This window comes from Lepidochelys kempii, chromosome 11, assembly GCF_965140285.1.
Source record: "Lepidochelys kempii isolate rLepKem1 chromosome 11, rLepKem1.hap1, whole genome shotgun sequence".
In the NCBI taxonomy this organism is placed as follows: Eukaryota; Metazoa; Chordata; order Testudines; family Cheloniidae; genus Lepidochelys; species Lepidochelys kempii.
Window position 1 is genome coordinate 39,115,222 of NC_136390.1, and position 20,903 is coordinate 39,136,124.

Sequence of the window (20,903 nt, forward strand, 5' to 3'; positions counted from 1 at the left end):
TGTGCAGATCAGTAAGGGGAATTGAAAATAGTGGTGGCTCAGGGTTTGGTTTTTTTGTTTGTTTTGTTTTTCAGATACCTGTTCTGAACTATATTGGTACTTGGCTAACTTATTTTTTTTTTCCCCCTGTTTGTCTTATAGGTTTTGTCAGCGCCACCGGATGAAATCAAGTTCAAATGTTCCCTGTGTCCCAAAAGACTTGTTGATGATGTCAGAACTAGTTCTTCCACAATTCATCTTTAGTCTTATTCAGTACTTAAGAGAAGGATATAATGAACCTGGTATGTTTGAATTTGCATGTGGATACCATGGTTTATGTCGCTGTCTCTTGATTATGATTCTTTGTGAAGATGCTAACTTTAGTCTGTGCTTGTTATACCAATAAAATAAAAACCAGCAGGATCTTATTAAAGGGGAAAAAGCAAAATACCACATTTATTGTGAATACAGAAAGAATCATAGTAAGCAGTTAGTTATAGCTATAACATTCCATTCAATCTCATATTTATTCACACATTCATTCATACACACACAGGTTCTGCAAGGTTGTTATCATAGTTACCAGCCTTAGAGTTACTCATGCCAAGCCACAGGCCAGATGGCCTGGGCATGAGGAGGGAGCAGGGACTTGTCACGTGCTCATCTGACACTCCTGGAAGTTGGTTTGCAGAATCAGACCCCAAACTTCTCGCTTTCTAGAGTCCATTTTTATAGGAATTTCTTCCTATGCCAGTCTATGGGAATTGCTTTGCATCATGCTGTTGCTGAATCAATCAGCAGATGGCACATTCCTGACGGCTCCATGCTGCCAGATGTTATCTTGTTCTTTGATTCTCCCATTCTTGAGGCAGTTGGGTGGATTCCAGTCTGCCCTCCGGGGGGGGGGGGTCCTCTGATTATTTCCACTTGACGCCTTCTTCAGCTGATGGACACTGGATTCTTTGGCTGGCACCTCCCTGATCATTCAGTTATTATCCACACCAAGCATCCATCCACATACATCCTCTATCTCTGTTTTAATCACAATTGTTAACAAAGCGAGATGAATACAACAAAAGGGCGGGGAGTCTCTGGGTGCTGTTTCTGTTACATAGTATTGCTTTGAGTCTCTCTCTGTGTGAGTGGTGGTTGTTACAAAGAATTGCTTTGAGAACAGACTCTGTCTTAGAATGTACTAACACAATTAGCATCTTGCAAGTTTCACACATAGAGGGAGAGAAACAGTACTAAAAACCAAGAGACCTCTTAATTAGTAATACCCTGGAATTTAAACTATGAAAAATCAAACTCATTTGTGATTTTAACAGAGAACTTCTTTAATATGATCCAACATGCTGAACCTAGTGAATCCTTTCCTAGCTGTGTTGTGTGTGTGTGTGCGTGCGCACACAATGAGCCAGTAGTTGGTGAGCTCAATTTAATTTTAGTCAGTGCCAAAAAACTTTAGTAATGTGGAGTTAAGTTTGCCTTGCATTGGTTTGTGCCCTTCCTGTAAACAGAGGGTATTGTGTATTTCAGAGCACTTTAACAATTGAAAGCAGCTCACTTTTGGGTAGGCTGTATCTCCTTAATCTTTTGACAGAATTATGCTAAACTTGCACTATAAAGTCTATGCTGATCCTTCTTGTGGCATATCAGATTTCATAACAGGCTCCCTGTGTTCATGGTGAGAGAGATATGGCAATTTCCTGCAATATCCTTGAAGAATCTTATTGAATTAAGTTTGTGTGTTTGGAGTCCATTGTATTAAATGCAGAGTTTATGTATTATTGTGGGAAGAATTGTATGTAACCTCTTTTTGGGGCCGGGAAGAGGGAGGAGATGGGATGTATGAGCCTGGGGAAGTGTTGTGAGCTTCAAAGGACTGTAATTGAACATTATAATTGAATGGGCCAGATAAGAATGGACTTTTGGGACAGTGTCGTGCAGTTTTCTTTGGAATCTCTAGGGGAAAGTGAATGCAAATATCCCACTCTGTGCAAAAATCAAACGTTTTGAAGTTACACCCCAAAGAGAGGGCCACTGTCTGCTGATTACTGTTGGGGTTTCACCAAGACCTCTTTACTTAGTTCTCCAAGAATTCAGCTAGACTCCGAACTCATCACTCATTTCTTTATTGGCATACAATCAAACTACACTTGAGTTGATCAGTTTCAAGCATAGGGGTGGGTACAGGGCATACCACATATACACAGTTGTACAGCAGTCCTCTTCCTTTATATACATTTACACATTGCACTGCATTTACGATACATTGCATTACATATTTTGGGATTGGCTTAGTTACTTTGTAGGAACCAATCCCTGTGCAGCATCCTCTGTCCATGCACCATCCATGTATTACTTTCTCTTTACCTCATCTTTATGTTCCCTACTTCTCTGACCCAGGAAACCATTTACAATGGACATCTCCCTTGTCTTAGCTAGTACAGACATTCTGATTCCAACCTGCTGATCCATTTACCTCCCTAGTTTTCTCTCTCAAGACATGAAACCTCACCCATGTCCAATTACTCATGTCAAGCCAGGCCTACAATTACCTGTTCCTGGAATCTGAAATCAAAGGCCCAAGCTGTATAAAGGAAAGACTGAACTATTTTTGGTGTTTCTTGTTCTGAGTTAAGGCTGTTATGAACTTGTAACCACAGAAAAACCCTTTTTTAGGGTTTGAAGGACTAACTCCTACCAAAGATCTTGTTAAAACATGGGGGAGGGGGTAATCTCTGGTAAACTTACTGGCATGCAGGTTATTTTATTATTTTTTAAAAAAAATTCTGTAATGCTTTCATTTTAAATTAGCTTGCTTATAAAGATCTGTGTGTTTTTTGAGTGCTTGCAATTAGTTATTCATAGTCTTTGGAGAGAAAGCAAAGTACAGATGCAGGCCTGTTTAAGCAGTCTGGCTTGCTGAGGATATCACAGTTTAGGCAGGGAAGTATGCAGCCTGGAAAACTCCCAGTCAGGAGAGAGAGAGAGAGAGAAAGATGCGGGTCACTTCCCACAAGCGGTGATTCCTGATTAGCTAGGAGCCTAAAGTGGGTGCCCTTGGACTCTGGAGGGGGAATACAGGTGCAGTTGCCCTGAACTATGACGTGGATTTTAAAGCATTTTGAAAAATGCTCTCTTTAACAGAAAGCTCTGATCAGTCTTAACCATTCTCCATAACACTAATTTTTTTAAAAGTGTAATTAAGGTCTCTTGTAATGCTTACGCACAAGGGGACAAAATTAAGGTTTCACAAACAATCGTAATATTCTTTTAACATAGCTTTTTGTATGTAGTTTCTTATGTTTTTTTTAAAAAAAGTAAATTGTAAAACAGAAATTTCATCTTGTGGAGAGATATTGACATACACATGATTCATGCAGTTATAGTTCAGACAAACATGATTTTCTATTGTATAGAGATCTTATTTCTTTGAAAGTAATATACGTACAGACCCGTTTACGCACGGATGTCGGGAGTCAAGCCGTCACGACCGCTTGTTAACGGACCGGGGTTAAGAGGGCCATGCTGAAAAAAGTGTCTATGATTCACTTAGGAAAAAAACGCCGTTATTTTCTGCTCTTTCTGGCTTGCATTTTTTTTCTTTCTTATGAAGTCTGCAGATGAATGATTTAGATATTTTCCGCATTTTGCTCCTCCATAAATCTTACAACAGTTTCTACAGCACTAAGGGCTTCTGTGGGCAAAATTTTGACCTTTTCAATAACATCCTCGCCATCACTTTCGTGGCCCAACGTAGCCTCGCAGCCCGTTAATATTTCTTCCTTGGACAGAAATTCTGAAGTCAGGCAATCTTCACTCGGTAATGATTTCTGGCCACATGTCCAAACTAGCTACCGCTAGTTAAGTGGATTCACGCGTAAACAGGTCTGTACTGTACTGACAGCACTGGCTATGGCCGTTCATTTTGCTCTGTAAGCTCACTATGTATTTGTATTATTGCCTTTGCATCATAGTACTAACTTGTAGTGTCCCTGTTGTTTCAGTCGTGGATCTCTCTTGATCATAAATCCAATTATCTAATGTTGTATGTTTGTCAAGTGGGGATAATTCTTAAGTGAGACCAGACTGTCTATAAACACATTTTACTGGTGACCTAACTAGTGTTTTAATCTTCTGAAATGTTCAGTATAATGCTTTATTGAAACAATAAAAATAAAATGAAACAATTGTCTTTCTCTTCCTTAAACTTCTTTTTATTGGGTTTCCAGCTCCTGATCTGCCATCAGAAAAAGACCTTCACAGAATCCTTCAGATGTTGGAGCCTCATGTTTCCTTTCTAGAAGACTTGACCAAAATGGGAGGAGCAATGCGATCAGTCCTTACCCAGGTTTTGACAAACCAACAGTTCTACAAAGATCTGAGCTCTGGTGAGTTCATGCATATTCCTGTTAATGAATGTTGAAGTTATTAGGAATTTAAATTGAAGCCATTTTTGTTCGTTATCAGGCCAGTGTACTGTATTCTTTTGTTCTGATGTCACCAAAAAGATCAGAAAAATAATTATAAGCATAATGGTCATCTGAGTTGATTGCTATTTTTAGGGCTTGAGAAGCCGATGGGAATTTTGCTGATGTAAGAACTGTGGAGTAGGGTCTTTTGTGGCACAAGTATTTTTATAAGGACATATCATTTCAATAAAGATTTTTATAATTGGTCTAAGATCAAGAACAGAGCTGACTTAACTAACATTTAATTACCATAAAAACATATGATCATAAATGCCTCATATTTTATTTTAGGACCTGCTCTCATAAAGAATACCTGTTGCTGCCTGAGACTGTGGGGTATTCTGTTCACAGTAAAAATAGCCTGATACATAAGCCACCTATTTTCTTCCTCTGATGCTCCCCCTCCCACTCAGCCCAAAATGTTACACAGTCACTGGTTAGGGAGACCTGATGCAAATAACTCCCTGCTTTCTGTGGCTTGCTGCTTTCATTTTTGAGTCTCTCTAACCTACTTCTATATGACTACAAAGCAGATAGGAGTTACTCTGGCTTTAAGTTAGTGTAATTATCTTGAGCAGCTGTGGGTTAAAGGAGGGCAAAACTCTTAGACAGCAGTCTTCTGTCTGAAAGAGAAGTACTTAGGAATACTGCTGAAAAGTACTTTGCCCTCTCCTCTCTCCCAAATTGACTTTTTCATGCTTTAAGGGAAAAGTCTTTTGGGAGCCAAGTACGATCTCTTTTGAATGAAAGAAGTTTAATAATTTTTACTTTGCAGGGGAAAAGCTCACCCTGCATCACAGAGTAGCAGACTTCCTATGCATTTTGTGCTTAGGTGAAAGAGCCAGTTTTTTGGGTTTTTTTCGGAGGGGACAACGGGGGGGAGAATTGTGTGGAATAAGGAAATATGCCTGCAGGAATAGGGAACGTACCTCTATGAGTGGAAACCTAGCCTCCATGGAGGCAGAACACAGCACAGCCTGAGGCGTTTTTGTGGCCCACTAGCAGGTGGGCAGCTAAAAAGGATGTTGTCATCTCTGTGGCATTTGCCTTTCCATTGTTTAATAGCTTGCTTAAAAACCTGAAAACAAAATTATTTCCCCATACTTTTTTTTTCGCTAGAGAAATATTGATTTTTTTCCTAGCCATTTGTTTTTGAAGATTTTAATCCAATGTGTGCAATTTATTTACTTCTTTGTGAACCAGCAACTTGGATGTGAGTGGAAGTGTCTATAGCTCTGGGAATAATCTTGGTTAACTGCTGCTACAGTGGTCTCAACTCAACTTTTTTTTATATTTTGAGATCCAAAACTAAAGTGACAATGTTTTTTCCTGTTTGATGCTCTAAGAACATTCTCTGCCAAAATGTAGACAATTTAAAATGAGTTTTATATATTAGGCCTAATTCACTTCAATATCCTTTTATTTCCACCAACTTGGAGTTTCTGTCTCTCTTTTTTTTTTTCCCATTTGTATTGCAAAACAAGCTTTTCTGTTGAGCTGAAGATGGTTGAATTATTATAGAAGGTAGCAATCTTGCTTAAACAGAGATGTTGGGTGCCTTGATTAGAAGAAAAATGTTTCTTGATTTGGAAAAAGTAAAGAATCAGAAAAGTCTTTTGTATTTTGAATTTAAATTCATCTGCTGGCAAACTGACTTTTGTGTGTGTTTAGGGTCAAGTTGTAGACTTGCATCTCTAATTCTTGTTCAAGTTTTTTTTTTTTTTTTCAAATATTGTGGATCACTTTTAAAATTTTTTAGTCTTGTAAAATAAATGCGTTTGGCACGAATCTCATTAAGTGAGGCCTTTTGTGTTAGTACATGAACTGAATACTTGTTTGTCTTTGCTTTAATGTTGTCTTAAATATATATTCAAGGTGTTGGAGAAAATGCATGTGCAAAGAAAAGTCATGAAAAGTACCTCATAGCTTTGAAAGGCTCTGGACTGGCATTTCCTGAGGATAAACTTGCATGTGGTATGCAGGAGCAAGCATCTGGGACTAGCACTTTAGCAATTCAAGGTTTGTGTAGAAAAACATCTTGGCGAAAAAAATCTTGCTTTTAAAAAAAACCTTCTCTTTCTTGTGTCCTAAACAGTATTTGAAGTGCTTCATGGAATTAAACTATTCGTAGGGATCACTTCACATACTGCCAAAATGCATCAAAAAAACTAAACATAGTACTTCAGGGATAGGATGTGAATAATAATCCTTATCCAATCAGGGAATTCGTGGAATTCGAGTAGGCAAGATGTAATTACTCATATTGGAATTTAGGGACTGTAACTGGGTTAAGTCCTTATTATTGCAATAGTGCCCTGGATTTTTGATGGCCAGAAGTGATCAGGACTTCAGTTTGTCCCTTCTGAAAGAATGTTTTTCCACCAACATAGTGCACTGAAGCACTATGGTGGGATATACTTCTGAATCACAAGCATCACTTCTTCAAGTACCCTGAATATCCCTTGGAGATCTCCCCTCCAAGTACTGCCAAGCCCAGTACTGCTTATCTCGTGAGAGCTAATGAGATCAGTATGAGGCAGTGTGGCTACAGTTAAGGTTATGTTTTGTGTTTCTTTATGGATCATTAAATCTTATAAAACGTGTCTCTCGTCAGTAAAAGAATTGTGAAGGAAATCTTTATTTTATTTTATTTTTATTTCAAAAGGTTTAGCAGGTGCTACAGCAACATCAGGACAAGGAGAGACTTCAGATGAGGTGAGATTTTTTTTTAAAAAGAAATTAAATAGAAATGTAACAATATATAAACAGAGAGAATACCTTAGTCCAAATCCTGCAAATCTTTACTACTTGGTGTATGTCTGTCTAGTTCAGTGGAGAGAAAAGCTGTTAGTAGGGATCTACAGGACCAGATCCTTATGCCCTTGCTCCACTAAATAACTTTTAAAAAAAAATAAAAATTTCCATTGTTGCTAATACTGCTTCAGCTGAACTGGTGTAAGCAACACAGATATGTGGTGTCACAGTTCAGGGTAACTGCCACCCGTATTCTCCCCTCGTGGCCCAACAAGGGAACCCACTCTAGGCTTCTAGGTCTTCAGCCGTAATGGTTAGTGACTAAGGCTATGTTTTAGTCACAGGTATTTTTAGTAAAAGTCATGGACAGGTCACGGGCAGTAAACAAAAATTCACGGCTCGTGACCTGTCCATGACTTTTACTATATACCCCTGACTAAAACTCAGGGTGGGGGAGGGCAGCCCAGGTGCTTGCAGGGGGGTGGGCAGCAGAGCATGGCCAGGGACCACTGCTGGTGTTGAGCCGGGTGGGGGTGTTGGTGGGGCCGCCAGGCTCCCTACCTGGCTCTGTGTCTCCCCCCAGCAGCAGCAGAGTTTTGGTGTGGGCGGGGCAAGGGGTTAGGAGGAGGAACGGGACGGGGTGAGGTGGGCTCTGGGCGGTGCTTACCTGGGGGGCTCCCTGGAAGTGGTGACAGCCCCCTCACTCAGCTGCTAGGTGGAGGTGTGGTCAGGCTGCTCTGCAGCGTGTGCATGCTGCCTCCATCTTCAGGCACTGCCCCTGCAGCTCCCGTTGGCCGCGGTTTCCAGTCAACGGGAGCTGTGAAGCCAGCGCTCTGGGTGGAGGCGGAGTGCAGAGCTGCCTGGCCACGCCTCCGCCTAGCAGCTGAGCGAGGGGGAATATGTTGCCACTTCCAGGTAAGCGCCGGCCAGAGCCCGCCTCATCCCGTCCCGTCCTGTGCCCCTGCTCCTTCCCACACCTAAGCTCTGCTGCTGCTGGAGGGGAGCGTGGTGGCCCGAGACTGCCCCAGCAGCGGCCGGTGTGACTGGCGCAGGGGCTTCCTGAGCCAGGCACACCGGTCGCTGCAGAAGTCCCGGAGTTCACAGAAAGTCTTGGAATCCGTGACCTCCAAGACAAACTCGCAGCCTTATTAGTGACCCATGTCTCTCTCCCTCCTGACTTGGCTTTTTCTAGGCTGTGCACTTCCCTGCCTACACTGTGATGTTCCCAGCAAGCCAGCCTGCCTAAACAGGCCAGCATCTGCACTTTACTTTCTCTCTAATGGCTATGAATAGTGTAATTGCCCACAGTTACAAGTTACCACACAGCACTTCATAAGCAAGCAAATTTATTTTTAAAGTGAAAGCATTACAGAAAAAAACATTAAAAAGAGTAAAAGAACCTACATGTGTGCTAAAAAACTTAACCAGCGGTCACCTGACTTCATTCTTGTGCTCTGGTAGCTTCAAGTCCATAACTGGGTTTCCCCCCAGGGTTATAAGTTCATAACTTTTTTGTATTCAGAACCAGAACCACCATGAACAGTTCAGTTTTTCCTTTATACGGCTTGGGCTTTGATCTTGGCCACAGGTAACAGGCGATCAGCAGACAATGGCTTGTTCAGAGCATAGTTTCAAAAGGTTTGATTTTTGCATAATTGGAGGTGAGGTATTTATATTTACCTCCCCCTAGATATTCCCCAGGAAGTTCACTTAACACTTTTTGTTCCAAAAGTCCATTCCTGTTTGGCACTTCGTTCGGTATAGTCCTTTGAACACCAAGGTCTGTCATTTGTTACATTTCCCTCTCCTCGCCTCCCCCCGCCCCACCAGGAAATTACATACAATTCTAGCCCACAGTAATACATAAACCATTAATTTAATACCATGGGCCCCAAAGATACTTAAACTTAATTCAAATAGCTCACCCAAGGGTATGGCAGGAAATTGCTATATCTAGCACAGGTGGCTTTCTCTTTCCAGCAGTCATTTTCAGTATCATGTCAATTAGACTTGTTCTAAGCAGGTTTAATACAGATAATGCTAAAAGGGGTGTGAGCAGTGTTAGGCACTAGATATCCCAGTGATGCTAACACTGTTGCAGCTGAGCTGGTGATAGCAACAGTGGGAATATTTTCTTACATAAATTCCCTGGTGTAGACCTGGCCTTATTTACTAATCATGTTTGGTAGGGGAGAAGGAGAAAAACCTATGTGTGGGTTAGCTGGAATTGGCAAAGAGAATTGTTGGGGACTAGTTACATCACTGTAGAGTTGCTTTATTAATGTATTCTTAACTTGCTTGAAATATTGTTTTTATGGACCTAATTTTTTTTTTTTTTTTTTTTACAAAACTTTTAACAGTCTTCCAGATGATAGCTTAGTCCCAGCTGACAGGAATAGACAGCAGTCATTAGTGTATCCTAAAATCTATTTGAACAGGTGTAGCAATGAAAAATCTATTGTTTGTTTATACCTACAATAAGTTACATCAGATGCTTGACTCTGTTGTCACCAGCTCCCTGCATGTTATGCTCTCAGCAGTGCTATTTATAAGTTGACATTTTTCAAAGTACTGCTTGCTATTCTTTAACCATATCTTTACTCGAACACAACCCCACAATATGAAATAACAACTAGAAATACTACTGATGAGACATTAAATGAAACAAAAGAAAGTTCATCTTAATATTCTGAATTTGATTCAGAATGATGCTCACTCCTTGTTTGTGATTGCTCTATTGTGAGGGAAGGAAACTGATGCTATTATGGTAGTTTGGGGAGGGATCAGATATGGCATTCCTTTTGGAAAGGATGGTGGGGTATGAATGGGGACTAGGGAGGTATATTGGTACTATGGAAAGGGAAAAGGATTTATTTCTCTGGGTGAAGTATAACAGTTTAAAAGGAAGGTTGGGGAATAGAATGGATGGCCCAAGGGAAAGGAATTGCTTGGGTTAGTGGGGAAAGAATAGCAGCAATTGAAATATGCCTGTCAGTTAGCGTTTTACACCTTGTGGACACTTAATTCATTCTTTCTTTCCAGACTCGAGTATAAAGCTGCAAATTGCCATATGTTAGATCAAACTAGCAACTATGTTAAGAATGCAGTTGTTTTTATTATTTATTATTATTAAAACTGAGAAATTTGGTCCTATCTGGGATCTGAGTCAAGTTCTCAGTTACCCTATTGAAATGTTTCAGAGTAGCAGCCATGTTAGTCTGTATTCACAAAAAGGAAAGGAGTACTTGTGGCACCTTAGAGACTAACCAATTTATTTGAGCATAAGCTTTCATGAGCTACAGCTCACTTCATCGGATGGGCTTATGCTCAAATAAATTGGTTAGTCTCTAAGGTGCCACAAGTACTCCTTTTCTTTTTTCCTATTGAAATGTAATCTTAAAGAGCATGAGTGAGCATTTTCACACTTGATCTCAACCAGGACTTTTATTTAGAGACATCTATAGCAAGAAGGATTAACAATAAACAAACACAACCAATTTTAATTTATGAGTACATTTTTTTCTTAATTTGTCTGACATATTTTCAGACAAATCGGAGATTACAAGTAAATATGATGTGGGGTGAGGGTAAAAATAACTTCCAGATTCCCTCAGTTTTTTTAGCAACTCAAAAAGAGACTGAAGAGCCTTTTATAAATGTGGGACCTGAAATACACATTTATAAATATAAATCCAGTTAATTTACTCTAAGATACTTTAATAAACAAGCTTTTAACCTTGTTCAGTTTCTCCAGCACAAATTACTGCAAGGGAAATATTACTTACTGTTCAATAACTCTCTGCATCAAGAACACTAACGCAAAACTGCCTTAAAGCAAAATTGAAAATAAGTTCGTTAGAAAAGATTGTGCTTTCTCCTCATGTAGGACTTTTTTTTTCCTGAATAAGTAGTAGTGGTGAATTATTCTGTCCTTTAGAATTCTAAGTGTATTTTAGTTCATGGGAGAGTAATTGGAGAGAGATGACATTCAGCAAGGTACTTTCCCTTTTGTATTTAAGATGAATCTAAAAAGATTAGTGTTCAGGATGCATTGCTGTTAAACTTCAACTCTTTCCATTAAGATTTAATCCTCCCCTACTGAGACTTGGGAGACCAAATAATCAGCACACATTTCAGTTGAAGAAAATATTCTTCAAGAAAATGATACTTTATTCCCCAAATTTGATCATAGCTTTCATCCTCTTAAATGGATGAAATCACACATTTCAGAAACTGTAATGAAGACAAATATATTTAACTTGCTTCGCTAATATTATAGTGGGCGTAGTGTCATCTGCTTGTTAGAACAGTAGACTTGGAGGCCAGGATCCAGCATCCTAACCTCAACTCATATATCTGTCTGCATGTCACTTTCTCTTTTTATGCCCCATCTTTCCCATTTAAGTGGTGATGATCATGTTTTTAATCTAAATTGGTTTCTGTAAGGCTGGCTTGCTTGTTTATAAAGCGTTCTGTGCACTTTAGATGACAAGTGCCTTTTATATATCTGAAATATTACTTTATTTGCTAGGGCTCTTCTAATTGTAACTGGCTGCCAACAAATTAAATTATTTCAATGTGGGATAGAAACATTTAAATTGATTAGAAAATGTCTACTCAATTATTTGTGTTGCCATCTCAGATTCATAGACGTTATTTGGCTGGAAAAGCCAGAAGAGGCTATCCGTGCAAAAAACAACAAACCCCAAACCAAAAAACCACCTATAAAGGGATAAAAATTAAACTTCATAGTTACATGTACCGTATCTAGATGTTTTACCTATGTAAACGTTTTTGAGCAATTAGTTTCAGAAAGAAAGTAAAGTAGCCAGCAAAATGAATCAAATAAGTTAAAATGTCTGATCTTGCACATAATAATGTTGTCCTTGGGGAAACCATTTTTTAAAATGTTTTTTTCTAATGCATTTTATTGAGTCTGTGGTTCCCTTAGCAGATAAAACATTGTCCCATTAGCAAGTATGCACAGGGTCTCCTGTTGTTTTTTAGCTGTGTGTTTAATCCAGAAGTGAATTACAGAGTATTTACTCTCTGTAGTAAACTCTGTACAGCTATTGAGTTTTGTAATCTCTTCCCCTACTCCAGGAGGACCAGGATGGAAGCCAAGGTGTGGGCAAGCGCAAGAGGGTGAAACTAAGCACCAGTACCAAAGGTATTTATGAAGTAATGATCTCCATTTATTATGCTTTCTTTGTGTCTTATCTTATTGTATCTAAAAACGCTCAGTCTGTTTTTAAGCACTGGGAAACTGCATGTGACACAGGCATTTAACTTGTCAGTGAGTATTTTTAATCTGCAGCTCTCATCTCATGAGGAAGCTAGTACTACCATTCAGTATTTGGTATCAGCTGATCATTCGTCGCCTTTGTTTTGCAAGGGAACTTCTAAAAACACATTGTGTTGTCAGTATTTAGGTGGAAGGTTTTTCAAATGCTAATAAATTTAAAAAACCTAGTGGAAGGCTTAATTTGTTCCTGACAATGTCTGTCTGTATTTTGGTGAGCAATATAATTGTAATTTGGGCCAGACAAGAACACTTTCCTTCTGATCCTTTTTGGTCTTAAAGTAAACTGATCCTGTAATGACACTTTAATATGAAAAGAAATGTCATTAGAAATAGATATTCAAATGGAGACTCCTTTGAAACTACTCACATTTATAACTTGCCTTTAAATCATCCCTCTCTGTGGGCCACATCCTGCCATCTTTAGTTCAATTTAAGCAAAATTCCCACTGAGGTCAATGAGAGTTTTATCTGAAGAATGACTGACAAAGTACATGAGGATTTAGCCCTTTGGGGATTAGAGGTGGGAGAATATCCATGTTTTAAGCTTTTTGTTGATAGGTTTATTGTTCTGAAAAGGTGCTAATGGCAATTGTTAATGCCTTCCATACTGATATTTTCAAGAGACAAATGCCTCCCTTTCTTTAAAATTACATTATACCATTATTTGTGGGTATGATAAGACAGGAAGATAGCACTGGGTAGCCACAAGGCATGAGAAGGGAATTTCTGTAGGGAAAACAGTAACGAAGGCATGAACAAAGCTTTGGAAAGACTTGAAAGTGAGGATGTGGTGTTTGAATTTGAAATGTACCTAGAGTTATAGGCCTGGAAGGGACTTCAAGAGGTCATCTAGTCCAGTCCCCTGCACTCATGGCTGGACTCAGTATTATCTAGACCGTCCCTGAAAGGTGTTTGTCTAATCTGCTCTTAAAAATCTCCAAATGATGGAGATTCCACAACCTCCCTAGGAAATTTATTCCAGTGCTTAACCACCCTGACAGTTAGAAAGCTTTTCCTAATGTCCAACCTAAACCTCCCTTGCTGCAATTTAAGCCCATTGCTTCTTGTCCTATCCTCAGTGGTTAAGAACAACAATTTTCTCCCTCTTCCTTGTAACAATCTTTCATGCACTTGAAAATAGTTATTATGTCCCTTCTGTCTTCTCTTTTCCAGACTAAACAAACCCAGTTTTTTCAATCTTCCTTCGTAGGTCACATTTTCTAGACCTTTAATCATTTTCATTGCTCTTCTCTGGATTTCCCCCTTTTGTCCACATCTTTCCTGAAATGTGGTGCCCAGAACTGGACACAATACTCCATTTGAAGCCTAATCAGCCCAGAGTAGAGCGGAAGCATTACTTCTTGTAATCATTTTGTCTGTTCTGCAGATGGATGATTTCAATCTGCATGGCCGTCAAGCCGGCATCTTTAATCAGTAGTAAATTCATACACACTTCTTTTTAAAAGGGAGGAAGATTAGACCCTAAATTATTGTAGCATGCTTGCTGTAGTAAGCGACTGGTGATTTTTGATGGAATATTCAGGATTAAGAGAGGTAAAAATGAATTCTCTGATATCACGTTTCCAGAACATAGATAGATTTTCTTCTTTGTTTGGATTGGAAAAAGAGACTCCTCATGAAAATGCCTCTCAAGTTTAAATTGTTCATATTTCTTGTGATATTTTAACAATTTCTGAAAATTCCAACATAGAGGACAGAGTCCACCACTGGCATGTGACTATGGAACGTTGGCTATGCAGGTGGTAAGCTCACCTGGAGTGGGCAAAGTGGCACAAAATGCTAGCAATTCCCCCTTCACTGTTGGGCCTAAAGCCATCCAATACATCCCACAAATAATTGGGTCTGGCCTGGAGGGGTGGGGAACAGTGCCAGGCCAGGAGATGCACTGATTCAGCATTTCTTGCACTGCCTGCCCTGATTTGGTGGAGCCTTTATAAAATCCTGGTTGGAATTTATCTCTGCCTTCTTTGGGGGAGAGGTGGCATTACTGCTGCTTGCCCTCCTCTGGGGAAAGATTCCCTTTCCCTGAGCCCGGTTGGCTCCAGTAGGTACAGGAGGGTCATATTTGCATAAATCTCTCCATACTGTAGGAGTGGACATGTTATGTTATCTGTGGAATAGTAAGTATTAGAGCTTTGAAGGACAGTTGAGATACTGTGTGATTTAGTAGACTCATAATGAGTGTGGGAGTTGAGATAAACTGGGTTTTGATCCCTGTTCTACTACTAACTTGGTTTATAATTTTTGGAAAAGCTGCTTTATTTATCAGTTTTTTCATTGTATAGATTTGGGATAATACTTGCCTACTTCACCAGATTGTTTTGAGAATTTATTATTTGTATGTAAATTGATTGGAAGAGGCAAAATGTTATGTAAGTGTTACATTTTATTTAAAGGTTTTAAAAGTTTTCAAAAAGATCATATATGTTTTTAGGAATTAAACCTAATTTATATCACAGTTTTAACATTCAATTAGTGTGGGTCAGATTCTGCCACACTTGCTCCTGTTGAATAGTACTGTACTCCATCAGTAATTCTACTGAAATCAATGACTAAATCTTCAATTTGTATAAATTGTTGTAGCTCAATTGAAGTCAGTGGAACTATGACAATTTCCATCAGCTGAAGGTCTGACCCAGTGTGTCTATTTGCAGAGTAAGTCACTACCCAGTGTAAGGTTGATAGATTGGGTTCTGTATAAGGGCTTGATTCTGCAGCTGATTTGTACTGAGGACTTCCACTGATGACTGCAGGAATGAAATCATTACAAGCATATACTTGATACAGTATTGGTGATAGCTAACTTTTTTCCTCAAGTATTAGAAAACCCTTTAATCAACATTAGCAGGATAGTAGCATTAAGATGTTCCTGATTCTTAGATATTTGCATCTAGTACAGGGGTGGCCAACCTGAGCCTGAGAAGGAGCCAGAATTTACCAATGTACATTGCCAAAGAGCCACAGTAATACGTCAGCAGCCCCCCATCAGCTCCCCCTTCATGCTCCCAGTGCCTCCCACCCGCCAGCAGCCCCGCTGATCAGTGCCTCCCCATCTCTCCCCATACCCCCCGATCAGCTGTTTCGTGGCATGCAGGAGGTTTGGGAGGATGAGGGGGGAGAGGAAGAGGAGCTAGGGCCAGGGCAGGCTCAGGGGAGGAGGTGGGAAGGGGTGGAACGGGGGCAGGGCCTGTGGCAGAGCCAGGGGTTGAGCAGTGAGCACCCGCTGGCACATTGGAAAGTTGGTGCCTGTAGCTCCAGCCCCGGAGTGGGTGCCTATACAAGGAGCCTCATGTTAACTTCTGAAGAGCCGCATGTGGCTCCTGAGCCACCGGTTGGCCACCCCTGATCTAGGAAGTTAAATAGAATATTAATAAACTAATGTTGGGATGTCCTTTGTGATATGTAAAGTCATTCTGAAGTCTTTTACTCCCCTCTGTTCTCCTACTGTTTATGCAGATCAGTCCATCATGGATGTTTTAAAGCATAAATGTTTTCTAGAAGAATTATTATTTTGGACAATAAAATATGAATTTCCACAAAAGATGGTAACTTTCTTACTCAACATGCTACCAGATCAAGATTATAAGGTATTTACATGCCCTCCTTCCCCCCAAAACAATTTCCTTTACTCACTCACTTTCAGCTTGTATTGCATCTTGCATGAGTACATATATGGTTGATATAAATAATTAATATAACAAACCCTGTGTTCTTTTATTATTTGAGGGTTTGTTGGTATGTCCAGAGCCGCACAATACATGGAAGGAGATGTGGACAAAACAGGTTGGCTGAATAATTCCGTTCTGAAAATTCCTTCAGGAGCCAGAGTATTGTTTGTTTTGTTGTTTTGGCTATTCCCATTTTAGCTCATAAGCTTTGTTAGACTTTATAAGATCTAACTCTCTGAAGGGCAGATACATACAAGCCTTCACAGTTTTAGTTTCCAGACTTGGAGCAAGTGCAATATCAACAAGCTGTTTCTCTACACCCATTCTTTCCCCCTCCCCACCCCCCTCAAGTTTCCTTAGACATCAGACATTTAGGATGGGGAAGAGACATCTGCTCCTGAGATATTTTGTTACTGTTAATATACTCTTTAGAACTAGTTAGTTAAAGATCCAGTGCATGTAATTCTTGTGGCAGGAGGATGTGTTAATACAATATTTTTTCTATGATAAAAATTAGCTTGACTGCTTTATGTAGTTTTTAATTGGGTTTCCTCAATCCCCTGGTGCTAATTTAAAATCTCTTGGAAAGTGTCAGGCTTAACTATAGACATTTTTACCTATGCCACCTATAATAAACTGAGGAATAAATAATAACTCATATCTCATCTGGTTATAAGAAATGACTTGGTTCACATCTTTATTGTGAAAGAATATCTGCTGTTGTTGAGACCTGCTAATTTTAATGTGTGTTAACTGATGACTTTTGGAAGCAGAACATTATGCCTTATTACCTCTACAGCTCCTGAAGTGTGTCAGGTAGGACTGGTCAAATTACTTTTTAATCGAATTTATTTTTGGCAGAAAATTGGGTTTTTGACTTAATTATATTTTTGCAGAAAATGTCTATTTTCCTCAAATTTTAGTAAATCAGACAACCAAGTTTGTTCAGATTTTTTTTTTTTTGGACAAAAATAGGAAATCATCTCAAGGGAGGAAACCACCATTTTACAACCAGTTCTAGTGCTTTACAAAACAAGTAATATACAGACCGTGTCCCAGGGAGCTTAGAAGTCCTACTAGATATGATGTAACAAGAGACACAAGTGAAGGGAAAGGAATGGTGAAGATTGCAAAGTTATTCTGTGAAGTTGTATTCTACATATTAGTTCAGTTCAGTCATTGAATTGTACCAGTTTTTCCTTTTTTAAAATGTTAAATGAATGTAGAAAGAGACAGTCCTGCCTAAAGACCTTACAAGCTATTGGAGAAAGGAAGGTTTACCTACCTTTTACAGATGGGGAACTGAGGCACAGAGAGAAGTGTCTGATACAACTGGTAATTGAAACCAGATCTCCTGCATCTAGTCTCATATGTTAACCACAAGATCATCAATTAGTTCAGTTTCTTATTGCTGTACAGTACCACAAGAAATACAGTTCTTAAATGGAAATAAGCTATGTAGATGCATAGATAGTTCAAGGGTAACCCTCCCTGTGTAAATCCAGCCTAAGTTTGGATAGGAATAACAGAAGTCAGTTATTTGGCTTTCAGCAGAAGAATCAGTTTGATTTAATTGGAGATTGGTCCTGCTTTGAGCAGGAGGTTGGAGTAGATGACCTCGTGAGATCCCTTTCACCCCTGATATTCTACGATACCTATGCTTGCGCTCTTCTGACTTAATTTTATATGGTTCTCTACTGGTGCTCTTTGGCCCACTGAATGCTGTAGGGATAGATTTTACAGTGCTGTAGCTGCGTCAGTCCCAGGATAGTAGAGAGAGAAGGTGAGTGAGATAATGTCTTTTATTGGACCAAATTCTGTTGTCTCTGAAAATTATTACCTCCCCCACCTTGTCTCTCTAAAAAGGCCAAATCCTCTTTTTTCATTTCTGCAGAAATATAGTGTCATCCACTGTAACTTATGGTCTGGATTGAATGGTATCTGAAGGCTATCCTCCAGCCAAGAATAATCAATGCACAGTATACTCCAAACATATCCGCTACTCTGGGCTTACTTTATTCAGGGGAGAGGGGGCCTGTTTATGGTCCCTTTATGCTTCACAGTATTGTGGAGAATCAGTTCCAATAAAAGTAGGAAACTGCAGTGTTCTTAATAAAAATGGGCCATGTATTTCAGAGTGTGGACAGACATGGGTAAAGTGAAGTAGTGATTTTGTATTCTCAGACCATGGAAGCCACAATTGGCTTAAAGGTAGCCTTAAAATGCCTACTTTATGTTCCAGAAAGATTTAACACTTTCAGAGGACAGGTTTTAGACTAGACGTGGGATTTTAGTTATTGAGCTGAAAATTTTCTTTAATCACTAAAACAGCTTGCATTATCTCATCTCTTCAGACTAAACAAGTCCATATGGTGGAAGTTTAGAACAGCAGTGGCACTTAGGTTTGAAATTTGAAATGAATTAAAAATTGGCTAAAAGACAAAAGTATAAATAAAAGGTCAGTTTATAACATGATGAAACGTTAAGAGTGGGGTGCCCCAAGGATCCATACTACGACTGATATTGTTTCAATATATTAATTACTGATCTGGAAAAAAACATTTTAACAATGATGTGGGAAACCTTTGTAGATGACAGAATTATTTAGGAGAATCAAACCTAGAACATAAGACCATACTGGGTCAGACCAAAGGTCCATCTAGCCCAATATCCTGTCTTCTGACAGTGGCCAAAGCCAGGTGCTTCAAAGGGAATGAACAGAACAGGTAATCAAATGATCCATCCCCTGTCACCCATTATCAGCTTCTGGCAAACAGAGGCTAAGGACACCATGCCTGTCTATCTTGGATAGTCATTGATGGATCTATCCTCCATGAATTTATCTAGTTCTTTTTTGGACCCTGTTATAGTCTTGGACTTCACAACATCCTCTGGCACTAGAGAAGGCACTAAAGGAGTCCAGAGAGACCTAGCAAAGATAAATATATGGGAAGCCATGATGGCTGATGAAATTCAATGTTGGCAAATAATATGAACTGCTCATATACACTGCAGCTCTGTCTTAAGTGAAACCATCTATGAGAAAGACCTGGATGACATTGCAGACAACTCAATGAGAACAGTTGCTGTATGACAGCAGCAGTAAAAAAATCAAGCATGATGTTAGAATGTAAAAATAATAGTAATACTGAATAATGGTCTTGAAATTTTAATATTGCCATTACTTAAATCAGTGGCACACTTTCAACTTGAATCATAGAATAGAATCATAGAATATCAGGGTTGGAAGGGACCTCAGGAGGTCATCTAGTCCAACCCCCTGCTCAAAGCAGGACCAATTCCCAACTAAATTATCCCAGCCAGGACTTTGTCAAGCCTGACCTTAAAAATATCTAAGGAAGGAGATTCCACCACCTCCCTAGGTAACGCATTCCAGTGTTTCACCACCCTCCTAGTGAAAAAGTTTTTCCTAATATCCAACCTAAACCTCCCCCACTGCAACTTGAGACCATTACTCCTTGTTCTGTCATCAGCTACCACTTAGAACAGTCTAGATCCATCCTCTTTGGAACCCCCTTTCAGGTAGTTGAAAGCAGCTATCAAATCCCCCCTCATTCTTCTCTTTCGCAGGCTAAACAAGCCCCGTTCCCTCAGCCTCTCCTCATAAGTCATGTGTTCCAGTCCCCTAATCATTTTTGTTGCCCTCCGCTGGACTCTTTCCAATTTATCCACATCCTTCTTGTAGTGTGGGGCCCAAAACTGGACACTGTACTCCAGATGAGGCCTCACCAATATCGAATAGAGGGGAACGATCATGTCCCTCGATCTGCTGTCAGTGCCCCTACGTATACATCCCAAAATGCCATCGGCCTTCTTGGCAACAAGGGCACACTGTTGACTCATATCCAGCTTCCCGTCTACTGTAACCCCTAGGTCCTTTTCTGCAGAACTGCTGCCTAGCCATTCGGTCTCTAGTCTGTAGCGATGCATGGGATTCTTCCGTCCTAAGTGCAGGACTCTGCACTTGTCCTTGTTGAACCTCATCAGATTTCTTTTGGCCCAATCCTCTAATTTGTCTAGGTGAATACTTTGTTCATTTCGGTCATCCTATGTGGAAAAGGTTCTAGAAGAAAAATTTGGGATCTAGAGATAGGGAAAGAAAATGAAAGTCACAGAAAGACTTCCTGATGAGGAAATATTGAAAACATTAGTCCTATTTTTTTTAGTTTAGAGAGATTACCAATAGAAGACATTATAGAAATATATAAAACAATGAATGGTAGAGAAGTTAAGTTGGAAGTTCCTGTTTATCCTTTTCATAATACAAGAGCAAGGGGATATCTAATGAAAAAGATGGCAAATTTAAAACTGGTAGGAATGAGTTTTTATACAGTGTTTAATTGGCTTGTGGAACTCATTGTCAGAAGATATTGATAGCAAGATTTTAGTAGGATTAGATTAGTTCCTTCTGTAACTGAACAGTTGTGCTACAATTAAGGGTTCAGTCATAAGAACCAAGATATTAAAAAAGGATGAGTCATTTACATGTGTAATGAGAACACATGCAATTATATAAGATGAAGGCTGGGAAGACCAGGATATTCCATTGTGAGATTTCCTGCACCTTCTTCTGAAGCAGGATATTGGATAAGGTGGACCACAGATTTTTGACCTGTTGTGATAAATCTGATGTTTCTCTGCAATACTGATTGTATGTTTGCAAATACATTTTTTTAA

General features: G+C 39.5%; 1 protein-coding gene across 6 annotated transcripts in view; it reads left to right on the forward strand.

The window, feature by feature from the left end:
- Nucleotides 1–20,903, forward strand: part of UBR3 (ubiquitin protein ligase E3 component n-recognin 3) — a 207,312-nt gene that overhangs the window by 27,154 nt on the left and 159,255 nt on the right. For all 6 annotated transcript variants that reach the window (XM_073305786.2, XM_073305785.2, XM_073305780.2 and 3 more), the window contains exons 2-7: nt 142–281; nt 4,218–4,376; nt 6,333–6,476; nt 7,123–7,172; nt 12,315–12,381; nt 15,994–16,124. In XM_073305786.2, coding sequence (XP_073161887.1) covers nt 142–281; nt 4,218–4,376; nt 6,333–6,476; nt 7,123–7,172; nt 12,315–12,381; nt 15,994–16,124 — 691 coding nt within the window. The remainder of the gene's footprint in view (nt 1–141; nt 282–4,217; nt 4,377–6,332; nt 6,477–7,122; nt 7,173–12,314; nt 12,382–15,993; nt 16,125–20,903) is intronic.